The following is a 22,576-nucleotide window of genomic DNA, read 5'->3' as shown; positions in this document are numbered from 1 at the left end:
ACATAAAATAGATATACTATTTCAAGTGGCACATTATGATATATTTTCCATAACGTCACTTTTCAAAATGATTGTGTTATTTCTCTATAGTATGTCAATAATACAGTAATACATTTCAATAACAAAATATTATAATAATTAATATTTCACAATGGCAAAACAAACTGTTTCACATGTTTAGGCTATCCAAATGCAAAATGCTTATGTAACATGTAACTATATGAATTTGATAAATTTGCATTATGTAACCCTAAAACAGTATTTATTGTATCATTCAAACTAGAGGGACCAACCTGTTTTTATCTTCCTATACTTCTGTGCTATCAAACTATATAGCAGGTAAAAAGTATCAAATAAAAGTACCCACCTAGGTTTGGCTGAGTTCAGCCGTTTAGGAAAGTATCTAATTAAAACCTATATGAACAAATAAAAGGAGTTCATAACTAAACACTGGTCAATGAAATAACAAGGAAGAGTGAAAAATGATCAGTGACCACTGCTGAATACTTTTAATGTGTTCTTTTTACACCTCTGCTATAAAGTCAGAACAATTCCCTCAACTTTATTTTCTATTTTTTAAATCTAGTTAAAATCTAGTTAAAATCTAGTAAAATACATTATTTAAATTGTTTTATATTCATTTATTTATTCCTTTGGACGTCCTTACTAGAGGGCTAAACTTAACAGTTTGTTAAATGAATAAGAAACACAAAAACACAAATATTCTAAGATAGGATCTAAGATATATAACTTGTTATTTTTATTATTTATTAGAAAATTTTGCAGTTTCGTGTTCTGGCTTTCTGAAAGTGATGTCGCGATGATTAACTTAGCAACCGCGTGACGCAGCATGACAATCTGAACGCGATTGGTCGACTGTCTGCTGGGCGGGAACGTTATACGTTCTTCCATTCATTGAACAATGAGGCTCATACTGACATCTTTTCTCTAGGATCTCTAAAGGATACATGTGATGACGTAGTAAATCAAGTGGGCGGAGACTGGGCGGGGACTGTTTAGGAAAAAGAACCATGGCATCGGTGCAAGCCGAGGTAAGCGAGAGCCACATTTACATCAATATTGTTTTCCTTCAGCTGTGTTCCCCCCCCGCGTTAATGTATGTGCTTGCGTGTAGTAACAAATGTCTTAGTTTTAACGTAGAAAAGTGAACTCGGATACATTTGGTGAGACCTCCTTAGGGTTCATTTCAAACTGCCCGCCCGGCACTGTCAACCCTGAAACCCTGTGCTTTTGTGTTGGTAGGGCGATTGAATGTGCTTGTAGCGCTAGGAGGATGCGCTACCCAGGAACCTGAATTGCACGAGTTGATGGTATCGGTTATGTTGTTCTGGTGTCAGTCATACAAGTTCCAGGGCCATGTCACTATCAGTGTAGGGTTTAAGCTACCTGTGCAAAACAAGAAAACTCTGTTTATTGCAGTTGTTTTTTCTCTTGCAATGATTTTCAACATAATTTTTGCATTTGCTGCTGCAAGAACCATGTGTTTTGTCACTGTTCACCACACATGCAGGAACCTGCTTACTAGCTGATTAGCTTAGCAACACTGATAACATTTCTCGTTAGTTGTATTGTTAGCGAACTAAAAGCTGACATGGGTAACTAACACAGGATCATTTAAATATATAACTCTAGATTGTTTGAGGTCCAAATGGATGGAAATACCGTTGATATACGTAATTGTGTTTTTCTCGTTTATTTGGAGCTATGTAGCTAGCTAACATTAGCTAGCTAGAGACATGGAAGAGCATCGAATAAAGCCAAGTTCCCTCTCAAATCCATTTGTGTAGTGTTGGCTGCAGTTGACATATCAAAAGTTAAAGCTTGCTTTGAGCAAAGATATAATACACTGGAAACCACTAAACCAGTATATATGGGAAGAGCTTGAATTGAGCGGGGTCTTCCTACTAATCCCCAATAACGTTATCGTGCACATTTAATTGTCAATACAACGCAATATATCCACATTTGTACCTGATCGGTGACTTTTAAAATGATTGTTTAAATTACGCTATAATGCCTAGGGTCATATACGGCGTTGTTAGCTAATTACTGTAGCCAGATCAAGAACAGTAACAACCATACGGATGTGTTAAGTCTAGCCAGACGTGACTAAAGTATATAGTTAGCAGGTGACAGTGTTGTACCGCTCCCCAATATTCAAAATCTGTTTTAACTCAGTCAACATGGTTAAATGCTTGGCTATGCATTGCGGCAATTTATAGTGCTTTAAGTAATACAGCATTTTCACTAAAAGCCTGATATACGTTTTCCAATATGGTGACAATACGATGTAATCCGACAGAGGGAGCTCAAATGACATTTTATTCAGTACAGCACTTTTACTCAGCCAGCACTCCTCCCTATAAATGTCGTAAACTTCATTTCTATTTTGTTAGGGTTTTGGGTTTGTTGACGGGGATGCATTTACAGTGCCACGAAATAGTATTTGCCCCATGTCTGATTTCTTTTGCGTTGTTGCAGGTTAGTCACAATTAATTTGCTAAATTATTTTGTGGGTTGTTGTAATACATATAGAAGGAGCCCGAGGTGGAAAAACGCACTCCAAAGTTAGGTGCATGTTTCTTTTCATTTCTGTGCTGGTTAATCAGACATTCAGTGTGTTCTACCCAATGAGAGAGATTATTTGGGCCAGGTGTTTGAATGCTTTGGTAAACAATCAGTTTGACTTACATTGGCCCTTTTCCATCAGGTTGAAGTTGTCAGATCACAGGTTCCAAAGCCACATCATGCCGCAATCAAAATAAATCCCTTAACACCTCTGGAAAACAGTTGTTGATGCATATCAATCTGGAAAGGGTTACAAAGCAATTCTAATGCTTGGGGGTGTTTATGTTATTGTTAATCATTCAAAAGATAAGTATCCTTATCAAATTCCAGCTTTGATTAAAGTGAATGTACACATTTACATTTTTGCTGAACAAGACAAGTAGACCTACCAAACATCAAAACCGTCTTCTTTGTTGACCTACTCTATTTATCATCTATCTTGCAAAAAAGTATAAAGTATACCCACTTCTTCTGGCATTAATATCCTGCTGGTAATTGGCTATTCCAATTTGACGTTATTCATAGCCTTGCTAACGTTAGCTTAGGGTTCTTGGTTGCTAGCTACAGAGAGCTAGGCTTCTTTTGCAGTTTTCATAGTGTATGCTATAGAATACAAGGGAGGAATTGGCAGTTTGTCGTTTTGGTCTCTGGCTACCGTTATAGTTTCTTACAGTAAGCAAACTTCACTCCCGATGGCGTACTTATGCTATATATAGCTTCCAGATAAAAGGCACTTTCTCAAAATAAGCCTATGAGGAAGGCCTGCCTCGCAGAAGGCAAGGTAGGCTGGATGGCCTAAGGTAGGCTGGATGGCCTAAGGTAGGCTGGATGGCCTAAGGTAGGCTGGATGGCCTAAGGTAGGCTGGATGGCCTAAGGTAGGCTGGATGGCCTAAGGTAGGCTGGATGGCCTAAGGTAGGCTGGATGGCCTACCTTACCGAATGTGATTGGCTGGTATGGGATTGTTGGAACAGAAATGGCTGGAAAGTAGCGGCACGCTCCAAAAATGATTCATTTACATTCCACAGGCACTGAGCTATCTGTGTTGCTAGACAACTCTTAGAGGGCCTCATTAGCTTAGACAGCATGTTTATAGGGGACAAAACGTTAGTTTTCTAACTGAAAAAATCCTACTCATTGCAGCGTTAAATGCTGTAAGACCCTTCTCAAAAGCACAATACATGCAACCACTTATATTGTGTACACACATTTTAAAGCTGCGCTATGTAAGATTTTCAGTAAAAAAAAAAAAAATGACAGCATTTTGCAATCAAACCCCGGTCAGAAAGCGGTTCCACACCAATGCCCTATAGAGAATGAAGTTCCGATTAATAATATGAAAATTAGTATTGCCTCTTTCTAAAAAGTGCTAACTCAGAGTTAAATGTTTTTCTTAGTGAATAACACAGATAATCTTGTTATCATGGCACCTGTCAGTGGGTGGGATATATTAGGCAGCAAGGGAACATTCTGTCCTCAAAGGTGATGTTAGAAGCAGGAAAAATGGGCAAGCGTAAGGATCTGAGCGACTCTGACAAGGGCCAAATGGTGATAGCTAGACGACTGAGTCTGAGCATCTCCAAAACTGCAGTCCTTGTGGGGTTTTCCGATCTGCAGTGGTCAGTACCTATCAAAAGCGGTCCATGGAAAGAAAAGCAGTGAACCAGCGACAGGTTCATGTGTGGCAAAGGCTCATTGATGCACGTGGGGAGCAAAGGCTGGCCCTTGTGCTCTGATCCAACAGATGAGCTACTGTAGCTCAAATTGCTGAAAAAGTTAATGCTTGTACTGATAGAAAGATGTCAGAACACAGTGAATCGCACTTTATTGTGTATGGGTCTGCGTTGCCACAGACCAGTCTGGGTGCCCATGCTGACCCCTGTCCACTTCCAAAAGCACCTACAATGGGCTCATGAGCACGGACCACGGAGCAATGGGAGAAGTTGGCCTGGTCTGAGAAATCACATTTCCTTTTACATCTCGTGGATGACTGGGTGCTTGTGCGTCGCTTACCTGTAGAACACATGGCACCAGGATGCACTATGTGTAGAAGGAAGCCCCTCCTCGCAACTTACAGAACTTAAAGGATCTGCTGCAAATGTCTTTGTGCCAGATACCACAGCACACATTCAGACGTCTAGAGGGGTCCATGCCTCTATGGGTTAGGGCTGTTTTTGCGGCAAAAGGGGGACGTACACAATACTAGGCAGGTGGTCATAATGTTATGGCTGATCACACACTACCATTCAGTAATTTGGGGTCACTTAAAAATTTACTTTTGAAAGAAAAAGCTGCATCTCAGACTGGCCAATGCAAAGAAAAGATTAAGTTGACTCTGGACAGAGGAAGAATTCTGTCTAGAAGAGACGCCACATTCATTGTTGACGTTGAGGCTGGTGTTTTGCGGGTACTATTTAATGAAGCTGCCAGTTGAGGAACTGTGAGGTGTTTGGGGCCTCCCACTCCGCTTTCTATTCTGGTTCGATCCAGTTTGCACTTTTCTTCAAATGGGTAAAGTACACAACATTGTACAATGTCTTTAGTTTCTTGGCTGTTTCTCGCATGGAATAAATTCTTGTTCTTAATTTCTCAGAACAAGAATAGACTGATGAGTTTCAGCCAGAAATTATTTGTTTCTGGCTATTTTGAGCCTGCAGTTAAACCTTGAAACGCTGATGCTGAAGATGCTGAACTAGTCCAAACCAGGACAGTTGTATTGCTTCTTTAATCAGCACAACAGTTTTCCGCAGCACTAACATAATTGCAAAAGGGTTTTCTAATTGTCAGTTCGTCTTGTAAATGATAATCTGGGATTAGCAAACAATGGGCCAGTCGGACACAGAAGTGATGGTTGCTGATAATGGGCCTCTGTACATCTATGTAGATATTCCATTGAAAATCAACCCTGTGGCTCAGTGTTCTAAGCCAGTGGTTCCCGACTATGGTCCTCAAGTACCCCAAACCATACACATTTTCATTGTAGTCCCAGCCAAGCACAGCTGATTCAACTTGTCAAATAATTATCAGGCTCTCATTGAGTTTAATTGGGTGTGCTTGTCCAGGGCTACAACAAAAATGTAGGCTGTTGGGGGTACTCGAGGACTGGAGTTGGGAACCACTGTTCTAAGCCAATGCCTCCGGTGCTCATGAAGGCTAAGCGCACCTGTTAAGCCCGCCAAAATTAGGTTAGCAGTCTTGCTCAGGAACAAAATAGCATAGGATAGAGACATTACAAGACACATTACATTTGCACTAGCATGTTCAAAACGTACCACATGGAATTGTGGGTGTCATTTGAGGGAAATTCGAGTGATGTGCATGTGCACTGCAAAGAAACTTGATACAGTTCCACACAATTGTCTTCACACTGGCAGACCTCCGGGGTGGGGGGGAATGTCTCAGAAAATGTGGTGTTTCGTAAAAAAGTCTGGACGAGGGATAATCAAGGATTTTCCTGCATATAAAACTCAAAGGCGGCCGCCTTCCCAAAATCTTACACCGCCTCTGTGTCAGCATGGTAAAACATAATTTTGTGCTCATACACTAAATAGCCTACCGGTGATAAACTGCATCGAATGTGACCGTAGAAGGAAACCTTTTTCATATTGGTAGTGTTGCCAGATGGGTACGTTTCCTCCACAATTGGGCTATTTTTAATGGGCTTGGGCGGGTCGATTTACAGATAGGGTTGTATAGATGATGTAGCATTTACGCAAATTGATCAGTTTACTGTCAATTACTTTACTCATTTCTGCGACCTCAGAACCTGTAATGTCGGAAAAACAAGTGTAATCTAGTTTTTTTTACACCAAAGCATGTGCAAATGTTTAAATAAAACTGAAATAAAAATGCATAACCTTTTTTAACATTTCACATGACGTCTAGTAGAATCACAGATTTTTTCCAAAGAGTTCGCGAGACAGACAAAGATGACTGGTGAAAAGATGATTAGATTAGGCCAGAGGCATCGTTAGGATCACAATACATTCGGGGCTTAGGCCACCCTCCCGCCCAGGACTGAAAGTACAGGGTTTTGAATGTACATGCAGAAGTTCGATGTACACGCTAGCGGGCTACACGTCCATGTCATAATGCGCAATCGTAGTTATAGATAGCTATATTTTTATTATTATTTTTGTTCCATTCGAGATCCGGGGCTAAATTTGAGATCTATTCATAACAGATCTGGCTCTAAATGATGTGGCGTCAAGTCATGGATGGAGGAAATAACCCAACTAGGCTGTAATAGATAGGCCTACAGCTCTGATGCATTTTTAATGCAAGTCAAATTAACAAGAACATCGTATAACAACAAAAATAGACAGCAATAATATTCACTGTGATTAATTATAAAGCTTGAATGATTTAATATTTTTGTGTTTCCTAAATCTTCAAATAAACATAGTTTTGATGCTCAGTGGCAAAATGTTTTCAGGTGGCTCCGACATAATGAAGAGGAAATAATATGCTATGTATGCTAGAAGCATTGTGTAGCCAATGTGTTTGGGGGCTTAAGAAAATAGCCAAGCAGAAACTATAGGTTGGGATTTCAATTTGAAGGAAACACTATCTGACTGATCGTCTACAAATGGAGGAATTTCCAGACCACTGGCAATCTACATAAGACAGGTCGTCTGACTATATTCAGGCCAAGAGCTGACCAAAACCGTTCACAGAACTCTCTACCCTGGGTTCAACCGGGTCAACAGGCCTTTCTTGCCACAATCAATATCGAAGTGCGTGACTCAATTGTCAGAAAGAGACTGCACAAACCTGGGCTACATGGGAGGTCAGGAAGAAAGAAGAATGACTGTTTGCTAGACAACACCTGGGTTAAACCCCAAACTACTGGAACAGTGTGCTTTGGACAGATGAAGTTGAAGTTGTTTGGCTGGAGTCCCGGATGCCGTGTTTGGCAAAAACAGAATACTGCCTTTGGACTGAAGAACCTCATTCCAGCCGTATGAGGTTGCACTGACATTATGGTTTGCGTTAGTTTTGCTGCCTCAGGGCCTGGCCAACTTGCCATCATTGAGTGTACCATGAATTTCATAATGTACCAGAGAACTCTTGAGGAGAATTTTAGGCTACCTCTTAAGCTTAAGTGAACATGAATCTTCCAACAGGTCGACAATCTAAAACCTGCAAGCAAAGCTACAACAGAATAGCTCAAAATTAATAAAAACCTGAGGGTTATGGAAAAGCCCAGATCTAAATCCTATTGAAATGCAGTTGGGGGAATTGAAGGGGGATGTTATACATGAAAGCCCTCACACATGACGCATTTGAACCTGTACTGTAAAGAAGAGTGGGCAAATAATGGATACATGAAGTTTTCAGACAAAGGGAGCAACAGCAGTTATTGAATCTAGTGGTGTCCTTTTTACTAACGTTTTTTTTTTTTACCAAGACCGTAAGAGCAGTTGTGGTGCTGATGTTTCTATAAATTAGTTATTAACTAGTTTCTTGCTTGGTTCTGAGAGATATTACTGAAATCGGTCATTTTGAGCCTACATAATCAAAAACATAAAATGTTTGCTAAATCTGCCCTTCCTGCTATTCACAAGGTGTGTATTTGTTTGCCAAAATAAGTGATGACAAAGCCAGAGACGATGAACCAGCACAACAAGAGAACTTTATCTACCAAACATCTCAAAAATGATAAACTGTATCTAACACCACTTCAGAGACCAACCTTCTCTAACACAAAAGATATGCCTAACCATACACTAAGATCCTAATTTTACCCACAGTGCATTGCACCTAGCTAACCAAACGCAGGCAAAGGTGAGCAGCACATCCAAAACAAATTCAAAATTGGTCACATTCAAATAGTGAACAATGCATAAAACCTACCTTTATTAATAGTGATAGTATGCCACTACTGTCGTTAATAATGATCTGAAGAAGAATGTGAATAAGACATGCACTATGTGCGTGAGGCATGCCACAGCCAACCATGTAAGCCAGGTGCTAAATTCAGCCTCTGTAATTAATTTGCAAAAATGTTCTGCTACCCAGTCTATAAAATACTCATAATTTTTGAACAAGCTGAGGTTTGCAAGTGTGAGAACATTAACTTGTGTTAACATTAACAAGTTACGATAAATATTATATCATATACTTTGATAACACAAGTTAATGTTGTATATGAGGTATAGCTATTTGTGGATGGTTAGCTTGGAAGAGTGAAGAATAACGTTAAGGATAAAGAGTGGATAGCAAACATTAGCTATTTATTAATTTTAAAAAAGTGGTAAGATAACACTGAAACGAACCCCCCCAAAAAAATGCATTTCTGGCCATTTAGATGTCTGTGATTGTGCAAGATTGGAGTTGGCCCTGACTGAATCCAACACACCCAACATACAGTCATGTGAAAAACTTCATGAAACATTTATTTTTGAAGAAATATGGACATCAATCATTGATCTTACTTCAAACAATAGCTATAGATAAAGGTGATGTAATTGAAAATGTAATTGTGTTTTCATTTGTTTATCAACAAAAGGAACAAATATAAATTCCTGCTGAAAACAAAGTCTTCACCCAATCCATTTCTTTTTTTTAGACATTCCTTGGTGGATTTACTGGAATGTTTTGGGTCATTGTCATGTTGCACGGTCCACATTCACTTCAGCTTCGATTTTAGGGACAGGTGGTCTCAAGTTTTCCTCAAGAACCCCCTGATACAATAAATAATTCATAGTAGATTCTATGATGGTGTGCTGCAGCAAAGCAGCAAAACCATGACAAACCATGACATTTCCACTTCCATGCTTCACAGTTGGTATGATGTTCTTTTGGTCAAATGCTGTGTTTGGTTTGTGCCAAACATGTCTTCTGTTACTGTGCCCAAATAATTCAGATCCATCTTTGCATATTGCTCCAGGAGTCCTGTTCTTTGTCTAGGTGTTTTCTGGGAAACTTTAGCCTTGACCTGATGTTTTTTTGACAGCAAAGGTTTCCTCCTTGCACACCTCCTATGGAAATCAAACCTGTGATGAAAAATGCATGTACTTTGACATCAACTGTGGCAAGAGCTACCTTTAGGTCCCATGATGACATTTCAGGGTTACTTGAGAGTTCTGTAAGCATCTTGCGGTCTGCTCTTGGGCTGAACTTGCTAGGGCCTGACCTGGCCATGTTGGCCATTGCTTTAAATGTTCTCTACTTGTAAATTATTTTCCGGACAGTGTTATGGCTGATTTCTAACTGTTTGGAGATCTTTTTAAATCCCTTTCCAGACTCCTATGCATCTACAGCCAAGACAACCAAAGTAAATGTCTGTAGTTTAAATAAGACAGACTCTTCCAAAATCCTCTCTAACAATTTTCTAATAATTTGCACCTGATGTAATTCGATTCAACTTTGTCATTGAATTAGTACAGTGCAATAAAATGCAGTTTGCTTCTAACCAGAAGTGCAAATAGACAGGGTAGAAGTATTAAGTATATGTATGTACAAGTGGAGTTTATAGATCTGCAAATAATGCAACTGCATTACATAGGGCAATTTTAAATGTGCAATGGAAGCAAATAGAGGAGGGTAGAAAATGTACAAGTGTTAAGTATAATGTATGTACAAGTGGGATAAATAGTTGTGCGGGTACAAGTGGTAATTGTCAATGGCATTCTGAATTTGCAATCAAGGCAAATCGAAGGAGTAGGGTAGCATGTGCTACAATTGAAAATGCAAGTACAGTGGTAGTTCTGAATATGCAATGAAAGCAATTTTAAGGTGCGAGTCAGCATTTGCAATTAAAATACAGAACTGCAATGACACAGACCTGTACACTACTTTCTTATCAGACTTTGTAAGGCAGTGACAGAGTCCAGTAGTACGAAGGGTGGGTATGGTTAGTGATGGGCCACAGTTCAGCAGTGTTACAGTAGATGGGAAGCAACTGTTTCTGAGCCTGCTGGTGCAAGATGGACCTGTGATGTGCTGGGCGGTTTTCACCACCCGTTGCAGGGCCTTTTGGTCGTCTACCGTGAAACCAGCAAACCACACTGATGCGCAGTTAGTCGGAATGCCCTCAAATGTGCAGCGGTAAAAGTTCACAAGGATGTTGGAAGATGGATGGGCCTTCTTCAGCCTCGAGAAGTACAGGTGCTGCCGCACGTTTTTGACCAGGGCTGAGGTGTTGAGGGGACAGGAGAGGTCCTCGGAGATGTGGACACCCAGGAATTTGAAGCTGGACACGCTCCATCTCGGTGCCATCGATGAGAACTGGGGCGTGACTGCAGCCTTTCGATTTCCTGTATCCACAATGAGCTCCTTGGTTTTCTTTGCATTGAAGAGGGAGTACAGGACGGGGTTCAGCACGCAGCCTTGTGGAACACCAGTGTTCGAGATCAGGGTGGAGGATGTGAAGTTGTCTAACCTGACAGACTGGGGTCTGTTGGTTAGGAAGACCAGAGTCCAGTTACAGAGAGAGGGGCTGATCCCTAGGTCATGGAGTTTGTTTACCAGCTTAGGGGGATGTCCGTGTTGAATGCTTTGCTGAAGTCTATGAATAGCATCCTCACATGGGTGATAGTTTTGTCCAGGTGGGTCAGGGCAGAATGTGAAACTGTGGAGGTGGCATCCTTTGTAGACCTGTAAGACCGGTTGGCAAACTGGTAGGGATCCAGGACTTAAGGTGGTAGGGGTGAGGCACAACTAGTCTTTCATGAAAAGCACTTCATGATTGTGGGTTTGAGTGCGACAGGTCGAAAGTCATTCAGTCTAGACACAGATGACTGCTTTGGCACTGGCACAATGGTTGCGGTCTTGATGCACATGGGGACGACCGCTTGGGATAGTGACAGTTTGACAATGTTAGTGAAGGCCTTGGCCAGCTCCCTAGAAAATGCACATGCCCAGTGATGCGCCTGGCATTTTCAGTAATAAATGTTATAAATTAATAATACATTTTGGGGTCATCATGTCATGTCATCTTCTTCCGCTTATCCGGGGCCGGGTCGCGGGGGCAGCAGTCTAAGCAGGGATGCCCAGACTTCCCTCTCCCCAGACACTTCCTCCAGCTCTTCCGGGGGGACACCGAGGCGTTCCCAGGCCAGCCGGGAGACATAGTCCCTCCAGCGTGTCCTAGGTCTTCCCCGGGGTCTCCTCCCGGTGGGACGGGACCGGAACACCTTCCCAGGAAGGCGTTCCGGAGGCATCCGAAAAAGATGCCCAAGCCACCTCAGCTGACCCCTCTTGATGTGGAGGAGCAGCGGCTCTACTCTGAGCCCCCCCCCGGGTGACCGAGCTTCTCACCCTATCTCTAAGGGATCGCCCGGCCACCCTGCGGAGAAAGCTCATTTCGGCCGCCTGTATCCGGGATCTTGTCCTTTCGGTCATGACCGAAAGCTCATGACCATAGGTGAGAGTAGGAACGTAGATTGACCGGTAAATCGAGAGCTTCGCCTTGCGGCTCAGCTCTTTCTTCACCACGACAGACCGATACATCGACTCCATTTTGGGGTGAAATAGCATTTCTATGAATGTCATTTTACAAATCTTATGTACAAGACATTACTTCAGTTTTATTGTTTTTTTTTATACCACCTCTATTTCTGATGTTAAAATGAAGATCAAATGTCCATATGTTTAAATATGAATGTAATATAAAATATCCATAGCCTATAAATTAGAAATCCAACAGATGCTGCATAGTCATGTGAATTATCTTTATTTTTTTTATATTTCCCCAAGCCAAAGCTGTTGATTATGTTCAAGTTCATTCACAAAAATCGACAAATATGCACCTTTTTTAATCATTTTTGATTGTACCCACAGTGTACTATGTTCATGGTTAGAAGGAAGGGATAAAGCTCCCTTACCTTTCCTCGTGCTAGCTAGCACTGCTGCCCAGTGAAAAGCTAGCGGATTAAGGGAACGCGTAATCATCCCAGTATAACACAATGTCCATTTAGGAAGCATATGCGATTGTGAATAAATCTCACCTGTTTTGGTGCAGATAAAAGTGATATCAGGTGCACTGGAGAGGCAACAGCTAGACAACCCCCCCCCCCCCCCCCCCCCCAAAAGGGAATGGTTGTGCAGGTGGTGGCCACAAACAATTGCTTTCTTCTTATCCTTCCTGACTGATTCATTTCTAGTTTTGTGTTTTGCTAGTGTTCTTGTCACTGCTAGTAGTATGTGGCGGTAACTGCAGCCCATTCAGGTTGCAGAGGTCGTCCACGATGGCTCATCTTATATGTGCCATTGCAAGAAGGTTCGCTGTGTCTCCCAGCACAGTCTCAAGAGCATGGGGGAGATACCAAGAGACGTGCCGTTACACAAGGGGAGCTGGACTAGGCCAAATAGGGGCATCAACCCAGTAGCAGGATCGGTATCCACTCCTTTGTGCGAGGAGGTGGTTGCCAGAGCCCTACAGCGACTGGTGTGCATATTTCTGACGAAACTTCATAAGGATGGCATGAAGGCCCTACGTCCTCTACTGTGACATGTGCTCACAGCCCAGCATTGTGTAGCTCAATTTGCATTAGCCTGAGAACACCACAATTGTCACCACTGGCACCCTGTTCTCTTCACAGATGAGAGCAGGTTCACACTGATCACATGTGACAGACGTGAAAGCGTCTGGAGATGCCATGGTGAACAAATCTGTTAACCAGGTCTGAATGCTACCTGCTACATCTAACCAGGCATATTTGGTCTAGAAAACTATAATTCAAGTTATTAATGTTGAGATTTAGAGCTATTTTGGCACCATGTTGTAAACATTTGGCCACTGGCTAGTAGTAAGATTCATTTCCACACATTTTAACGGAAATATAGGCTGATTACTTTAATGAAGTGCACGCTACAATGTCTAATTTTATTATTTAAATCAAATACATTGTTTGCCTTATTAATTGTTGAGCTATCGTCTGTACACAATAGCTTTAACTAGCTTGGGCTAGCGCGTAGTAGTTACTATTGGCTAGTTGCAGTCTTAGTAATCGATTGTTCAGAATAAGTTGTCTATTTTAGGCAAAACAAGAGTCCCAATGGAATACCCATCACTACTCACTGGTACCTCTAGACCATTCTGCCCAAGTGCCTAGGGAGGATGTTTTTGAAAGTCCTTTGGCTGTCTTGGTTCTTACATGTTCCAGCCCTCGCTTTCCGCTGTGGGGATTCTACCAAATGTTTGCCTAATTTTGGTCATACACTATATCGCCAAAATATATGGACACCCTTACTAATTGAGTTCAGATGTTTCAGCCACACCCATTGCTCACAGGTGCATACAATCCGGCACATAGCCATGAAATCTCTACAGACAACATTGGCAATACAGTAAGTTGTAACGAAGAGCTCCGTGACTTGGCAATGTCATAAGATGCCACCTTTGCCACAAGTTAGTCGATATTTCTTCCTTACTAGATCTGACTTGTTCAACTGTGCTATTGTTGTGAAGTGGAAGCTTCTAGGAACAGCCCAGCAACAAAGTAGTAGACCACGCATACTCAGTGTGGCCGTCAGGTGCTGGAGCACGTATTGCGGAAAGATCGTCTATCATCAACAGTTACATCACTCTTTACCAGGGGTGGGCAATATTTTTCCCTGGGGGGCCACACTAAAAATGCCTGAGAGCAACCGGGGCCAGTTTACTTTTTTTTTTTTACTACTTTAACGACAACTATTCCAGCAGCCCCGACCCAATAAATACATTTTTAGGGCCACTCACTCAATATGAACAGGAGAGCCTTGTGTGGGCATTGACAAGTGAGTTGAAGTCAGGAGTAATTTCTGCTGAAGCAGTGTGCGGTACTGCTGCAAGATGATTGTCAGTGAAGCTGGATCTGTGCTTGGGCTTGTTGAATTTTAGCATCGGGTGACAGTTTTTTGTATTTGGCCGCATGCGTGCTCTGGAAGTGCCTCTCCAAATTGTACTCTTTAAAAACAGCGACGTTACCTTTACAATTAAGCAAGTTGTTTTATCTGCAAATAAATATTTCCCTGTCCATTCTTTTTTAAATACCCTGCTTTCGTTATCAACTTTTCTTAGACAGGCACATTTCCAGAGTTCGCTAGCCATTAATTGCTTATAGCATGAACAAATGATAACTTCTGCGCATGCTGGTCCCTATGTATCATAGCAACGCAAATAGCTTGTTTCAACTTAAAAGTATTTTAAACAGACAGTATGATACTGCTGTACAAAGTACTTGGATTGCCAATTTTATTTTATATATTTTATAATAAATATGCAGCAGTCCCCTTCAAACCAGGACCTTCAGCATGCACTGGGACGGTTTGTAGCCCAGTGTGAAGCGGTGGGGATGAAAATCAGTACCTCCAAATCCGAGGCCGTGGTCCTCAGTCGGAAAAGGGTGGCTTGCCTACTTCAGGTTGGTGGAGAGTTCCTGCCTCAAGTGGAGGAGTTTAAGTATCTAGGGGTTCACGAGTTCACGAGTGAGGGAAGGATGGAACGGGAGATTGTCAGACGGATCGGTGCAGCTTCTGCAGTAATGCGGTCGATGTATCGGTCTGTCGTGGTGAAGAAAGAGCTGAGCTCTTTGGGTCATGACCGAAAGGACAAGATCCTGGATACTAGTGGCAGAAATGAGCTTTCTCCGCAGGGTGGCTGGACGATCCCTTAGGGTGAGAAGCTCGGTCACCCGGGAGGAGCTCAGAGTAGAGCCGCTGCTCCTCCACATCGAGAGGGGTCAGCTGAGCTGGCTTGGGTTTGTTCCGGATGCCTCCTGGACTCCTTCCCGGGAAGGTGTTCCGGGCCCATCCCACCGGGAGGAGACCCCGGGGAAGACCTAGGACACGCTGGAGGGACTATGTCTCCCGGCTGGCCTGGGAAAGCCTCAGTGTCCCCCTGGAAGAGCTAGAGGTAGTTTCTAGGGAGAGGGAAGTCTGGGCAGCTCTGCTTAGACTGCTGCCCCCGTGACCCGGCCCCGGATAAGCGGAAGAAGATGGATGGATGCAACAGTAAATAAAGTAACAATCTGCAGACCTCGTAAGGTATTTCTATTTTGTATTATTTTCAAAGGCTGGATAGGATGACTCAGCGGGCAGGATCCGGCTCGGGGGCCTTATCTTGCCCAGGTCTACTCTATACAGAGTTCCTTTTTGGAACAGGAAGTATACAACAAGCCTCACATCAACATATGCAATACCAAGCATTGGCTGGAGTGATGTGAAGCACACAGCAACTCAACTCTGGAGCAGTGGAAACGTGTTCTCTGGAGCAGGCATCAAATGTATCCGTTTTACGGGCAAGGCCACGTAAAAGGGGGTACATAATTTGCCAGGGCACCAAGGCCATCAGCCAGGGCACTAAGGCCATAAAGCAAGATTGCCTAAAAGAAAAACAATTACTGTAGTGATTTAAGAAAGCTTGTGTCCCCCTCATGCATTATTAACTAATGAGAAATAATTAATAATCACCAACCTTACCTCCTAGTTCTACCCTTGTGTGCCTGTGATAGTCATTAGACATACATTTTATTAACCGATGTTAGCTAGCTCAATGTTAACCCCTTGACAAGAAAGCCCCAAATCACCTTAAATTGAACACCTTTTATCCAATAAATCAAGATGTCTTTAGCTGGGCTGGTCATATCATTATGAATTTGTAGGTCTGTTTTAGCACAGATAGCTAGTTGTATTTAATGAAAGCAACATAAATACAATTGAAATTAGGCAAGTAACTAACATGCTAAAAAAATTTGTCTTCACTAAAGTAATTTAAGATAAGCAATTTATTATAAATTAGTATAGGGTGGCCATATTATATTTAGTGTAGCTAGGTCTGGGTTCAGATTCTGAAGAGAAGGAATGATTCATCTTAGCCAGCTGCGCAGAAAGACAGAAATGCTTACTAATTTAAGAAATACAGTCTACTGATGAGACAGATTTTAACAAAAGAAAGTTAGCTAGCTAGGTGTCATTAACCAGCTAACTCAGAAAATAACTTTACCGATTACATTTGAGTTAACTTTAGCTAAAATAAAACGCCAATAAAAGCACCATACCATAACTGAAGATAAGCAGCAAACTATAATATACAATTTGTTTACCTTACTTTCATGTTTGTTTTTGAACTATGCCCTGTTCCCTTAAGCAGATATATTTTATGGCACAGCCTCGATAACTGATGGTCTCTGGTGGGCGTTGGCCAATAACAATTAAGATGTCAAAGTTCCTGCCAGTGACTGGTACTTCGGATCTAGAAAGAGCAGTGTCAATTTCACAGCCAGCAAACTGAAGATTTTTTTTTTTTTTTCAGCCCAACAAGGACACAATGGCTACTTTGGCCACAACAATGTATTGGGGAAAATGGCATTACGGCCACTCGAGGCATTGGCAGCCATGGCTGTTGTGGTCGCCGTGAAATGTAAGCCCTGTTCTGGAGTGATGAATTACGCTTAGTTCCAGTGAAGGTTGATCTTAATTCTTCAGGGTATAAAGTCATTTTAGACAATTGGGTGCTTCCAACTTTGTGGCAACAGATTGAGTAATGTTCTTCCCATTCCTGCATGACTGTGCCTCTGTGCACAAAGCGCTGTCCATATAGACATTGTTTGATGAGGTTGGTGTGGAGGAACTTGAGTGGCCTTCACAGAGCCCTGATCTCAACCACAGTGAACACCTTTGGGATGAATTGGAACAGCGATTGCGTGCCAGTTCTTCTCGTTCCACATCAATGCCTGACCTCACAAATGCTCTTTTGGCTGAATGGTCACAAATTCCCAGAGAGACACTGCAAAATCCTCCCAGTGGATATGCACAAAAAATCATCAAAATTCATACATCATTCATACTGAACCGGCCATTAAAGCTGAACTCCTCCAGACCCCATCCCCCCCGCCCCTTGCGTGAATGCACGCAAGGCTGTTGATCCCGATAGCGTCCTTTTGTGTGTGCTCAGAGCATGTGCTGGACAGCTGGCTGAGTCTTTACTGATATTGTCAACCTGTCACTGGCCCATGCGGTTGTCCCCACATGCTTCAAGACCACAACCATTGTGCCTGTGCCGAAGCAGTCGACTGCGTCTATTCTGATTGACTTCTGACCTCTCGCACTCTCACCCACGATCATGAAGTGCTTCAAAAGAGTGGTTCTGGCCCACGTTAAGTCCTGCCTCTCCCAACCCTGGATCCCTGCCAGTTTGCCTACCAGTCAAACACGTCTACTGAGGACGCAATCCCCACAGCTTTACACTATGCCCTGACCTGGACAAAACCAACACATATGTGAGGATGCTATTTATAGACTTTCGCTAAGCATTCAACACAGTCATCCCCTCTAGGCTGGTCAACAAACTCCATGACCTAGGGATCAGCCCCTCTCTCTGGAACTGCACTATGGACTTCCTAACCTACAGACCCTAGTTGGTCAGGTTAGAAAACTTCTCCACCCTGATACTGAAAATTAACTTGTGTACCACAAGGCTGCGTGTTGAGCCCCCTCCTGTACTTTCTCTTCACCCTTGACTACATTCCTGTACACAGTTCCAACACCATTGTCAAGTTCGCAGACGACACCACTGTGGTAGGACAGATCAGTGACAATGAGGAGTCAGCCTCCAGGAAGGAGGTCAAGTGCCTGGCAACTTAGTGCGCTGACAACAACCTGTCCCTCAATGCAAAGAAGACCTCATTGTCAATTACAGGAAGTCTAAAGGCTGCAGTCATGCCCCAGTTCTCATTGATGGCACTGAGGTGGAGCATGTGTCCAGCTTCAAAGTCCTGGTTGTCCACATCTACGAGGACCTCTCCTGGACCCTCAACACCTGAACCATGGTCAAAAAGGTGCCGCAGAGGCTGAAGAAGGCCCGTCTGTCTTCTAAGATCCATGTGAACATCTACCGCCGCACAATTGAGAGCATTCTGACAAACTGCGCCACAGTGTGATTTTGCAGATGCTACGTGGCCGACTGGAATGCCCTACAACGGATGGTGAAAACTGCACTGGTGCCCAGCTCCCAGCTATCGTAGAGCTCCAGCGCAAGATGTATGCATAGAGCGCGCAGCATCATCAGAAATCCCTTCACATCCATGCCACATACTGTTTGCCCCCCTGCCATCTGACAGGTCTCTTCGTTCCCGCACCAGCAGGCTCAGGAACAGTTTCATTGCATCTACTGTAACCCTGCTGAACTGTGACCTATCACTAATTGTACCCACCCACCACTTAGTACCGCCTCTCAGAGACCTTGTTGCACTTCTCTCTTGTACTTCTGGACTTTGACACTCCAAGTCTGATAAGGAAGTTTTCAGTTGTTTCATCAACCTTGCACCTTCAATTTGTCTGCACTGCACATTCAGAAATGCCTTTGTACTTGCATTTTTCAATGTTTACATCAGGAACCTCATTGCCGCTATCCCTGCATTTAAGTTGCAAATGCGACCTTACATCTCCAATTTGCTCAATTGCACAGTCAGAATTGCAATTTGCACTTGCATTTGCCTCATCACACAACTATTCATTTACCACTTGTACATACATTGTACTTGTAAATGTACAATGTATGTATTGCACATTGATATATTCCATTTGTAACATATGCTATACTTAATACTGGTAAATTTCCTGCCCTCTTCTGTTTGCAGTTCTGGTTAGATGCTGACTGCATTTCGTTGTACTGTACTCGAACTGTTCTGTGACAAAGTTGAATCTAAAATGCTATACCGTAGCATGAAACTTCATGGTTAAATAATTCCACAAAATGCGCCATGGGGCCAAAAAAATTAACCATGAAATAATAAAATAAAGCTGTCGCTGGCGCCGTACTCAGTTTGTGCAGGAAATGGAGCAACTGTCTCCTAGGCATACTCTCAACATGAAGCAAAACGTCATGCGTTCTCTCAACTTGAAGCAAGTATTTCTATTAAAAACGTATAAAAACACACGCTAGTTGGTTTGATGGAATGCCCGTGTCCATCATTGTAATTGAGGTGCCGCCTCCCACTTACTGCCTGTTTCTTTGTAAAGATGGACAACGATGAAAGAGATGTCGACAAGACTGGGACTATCGGCAAGTTATGTAAATCAGCATTTTCCTACACCATGGCCAACACAATTTTTTTTCCGGGTTCTCCATTCTACGAAATTTTGCTATAAAATATTGTGTAATATAATGCATTTGTATTCCATACTACAGTGTTAAGAATCAAGCATTGGTTAAAATAAACACGTGCTTTGAAAGGCAAAACGCACCGAACCATGAGATAAACGAACCGTCCCATCACTAATAGCACAGTATAACCATGTTAAAGCATATTATATAAAACTCATAATCCAACCTGTATTGATGAGAAACCATTGTGTTGCTAGCTAGCTAACTGTCTGACAAGGTTAAAAACTAACGCAACTGGATATTAAACGAAAGCTGCCTTTGGGGCAGGACTAGACAAGAGTACAAAGCACCATTACTCCAGAGCTGTAGTCTTTTAGATTATGGAAACATCTTGAAACCTATTTTTTACTTTTTTCAATATATCTACTGATAATAGCATCACTCAAAGTTATCCAATGGATTTTTCAAAGAAGGACAACCACAATCACACGCGAAATCAGCTGTAGTGCAATTGTTATGGCATGAATGCATTACAAAATTAAACAAAAAATGACGACATTTATTTTTCAGAGCTTGCTTGCCCTTCAATACACGTTCTGACATACTAGAGTGTGCCGTTAAGCATGCAAAGCGCATTACCGCAATCCGTCTATACAATTTTGTGAAACAAATGTCACTGACCTAGAAATCTTTAAAAGATGGGACAAATTATGTAAGGGTCCCACAGGGTGCATTGCCACTGTTTGTATACTCAATTAGACATTTCTGGCTGCTTGCGGCTCTTGCTCTTTGTGCAATCTCACATGGCCTTTGGCTAATAGGTAAATGAGGTAATACACAATTTAGCATGTTGCGTGGATTGTTTCTCACTGTGCCGCGCTTGTGCACTGGCAAACCACGACTGTGGGAGTCAAATTTTAATATAGTAAAAGAATCATCAATCCTTACTTTTTGATCACTTTTACAGTGTTTTATAAACTCTGGGGGTTTTGCAATGAAATGCCGCTACATGTCCGGGCCCCTACTGAGACCCACAAGTTCTGTTTCTTTAATGTCCTTAAACAACATTTACACTGTTTCATAGGCTCTTATTTTTCTCCAAATGTAAACAATGCCCAGCTGTTACGTTGACATTAACCTGATATACAACAAACACAATTCTGTTTGATTTCCTAATTTTCTGGAAAATATTTTTGTAGTGTTGTGATTAAGAAATAATTAATTGTCATGTGTGTCACTGATTGAGTAAACATACATGATTTCCTGACTAGACAGACACATTTCTGAAATGTGATAGAGCCCTTAACTGTTTTCCCATTGTCGTCTCTTAATATTGTTTCACAAAATGGCTTCACAGTTTTTTCCCTTTCTCTTTCTTCTCCATGAAGAACAGCAGGGCTCCATTTGAGCATGCCCAGTACACAGCATATCAGAGCTTTTTTCAGAAAGTTGGTCATGTGACCTGAGCTGGGACAGTGCCCGTGTGGAGAACTAGATGTTGGAGTGTAGAGCTTTAGTCTCACCCTCCCCATCCCCATCAATGGTGACTCAGTGGTTTATCCAAGTACTACCTCAATGGTTGCCTATGGTGAAATGTAAAGAACCAAGGGCAGGAGAATAATTGCTGTGTCTCTACAAATGGAGATTGCCAAGATGGATCAGGTCATCTTTCAGTGCCCGATTTCTGTGCTTTAAAATGTTCTCCAGCTTAGGAATGGACATCTATACATGATGGACATGGATTGTTCTTCATTAAACCTTTTTTGAAACTGAAAACGAATGGTGTACAGTTTAATTAGACTACTAAGAAATACATAATAATGGTTCAAATGTAAGTTTCTATAGGGGTCTACTGTGGCTTTATTAGTAAGACCTTGGCACTTGTTAAAACCAGGGTTGTGGGTTCAAGGGCCCTGTGAGAAATGGTATGGAAATGCATGAGCTCACTTTACATTTAACATGTATTTTACCTGTAGACCAGAAACACTTGGTTAATTTTATATGGGACATTTATCAATAATGGTCACATATAAGCAAATATGTGTTTGGGTTGAGTTAATTGAAGCAAATATGTTGACAAAGATCCCGTTTAAGCTTGTTTACATTTTGAGAATGAAACGCTTGATAGAATAGCAATTTAATGTACACCGGCATGTATATTTTCAGGCTTAATCAGATTTGAAAGCATTCTCACCAGCGCTGGTTTGTGATATTATAGACAAATATTTGGATTAATGCCGGGAAACCCATCGATGGTGTATGGGTTTATTGCACATTTGTCAATGTTTTTTGTATAAATATAACTGATCATTTGTGTCAAATGTATATACAAATATACACTGATGGCCCAAAACATTATGACCACTCACAGATTAACCAAATAACTTTGATCATCTCCTAACAAGGGTACATCTCAAGGTCTGGGTAGATTAGATGATAAGCAAACAATCAGTTCTCGTGGTTAATGTGTTGAATGCAGAAGAAATTGACAGGAGTCAAGTCTAAGTGACTTTGACAAGAGCCAAATTGTTATGGCCAGATGACTGGGTCAGAGTATCTCTGAAACGGCGAGGCTTGTGTGGTGCTCCCAGTCAGTAGTTGTGAGTGCCTACCGACAGTGGTCCGAGGAGGGACAAACCACCGGCAGGGTGTTGGGCACCCAAGGCTACCTCGTCTGGTTCAAACCAGTAGGTCTACTGTGGCACATCACAGGAAGTTTTAATGATGGTTACGGAAGGAATGTGTCACACACAGTGCATCGCCCATGATGAACCCCATTGTTGAAAGTGCCTACAATGGGCAACGAGAGTGCTGGAACTGGACGTTGGAGCAGTGGAGGAAGGTTGTCTGGTCCAATGAGGCCAATTTTCTTTTTGTAAACGGACGGCCGTTTACATGTGTGCCGTTTACCTGTGGAAGGGATGGCACCAGGATAGACTGTGGGAAGATAAGCTGG

At 42.2% G+C, this 22,576-nt stretch overlaps 1 protein-coding gene across 3 annotated transcripts in view; it reads left to right on the top strand.

Moving 5' to 3' along the window:
- Positions 1 to 941: 941 nt before the first annotated feature.
- Positions 942 to 22,576, top strand: part of ehmt1b (euchromatic histone-lysine N-methyltransferase 1b) — a 47,785-nt gene continuing 26,150 nt past the window's right edge. For 2 of the 3 annotated variants that reach the window (XM_034297032.1, XM_010877638.3), the window contains exon 1: positions 2,425 to 2,502. In XM_034297032.1, the coding sequence (XP_034152923.1) occupies positions 2,440 to 2,502 (63 nt within the window). In that variant the 5' untranslated portion in view covers positions 2,425 to 2,439. Of the gene's footprint in view, positions 1,053 to 2,424; positions 2,503 to 22,576 lie in introns of those variants that run through there. The other variant, XM_010877641.3, reaches the window with a different exon arrangement.

Source organism: Esox lucius, chromosome 14, assembly GCF_011004845.1.
Source record: "Esox lucius isolate fEsoLuc1 chromosome 14, fEsoLuc1.pri, whole genome shotgun sequence".
NCBI lineage: Eukaryota > Metazoa > Chordata > Actinopteri > Esociformes > Esocidae > Esox > Esox lucius.
Note: the sequence above shows the minus strand (reverse complement) of the source record. Positions and strands in the feature narration are given on the sequence as shown.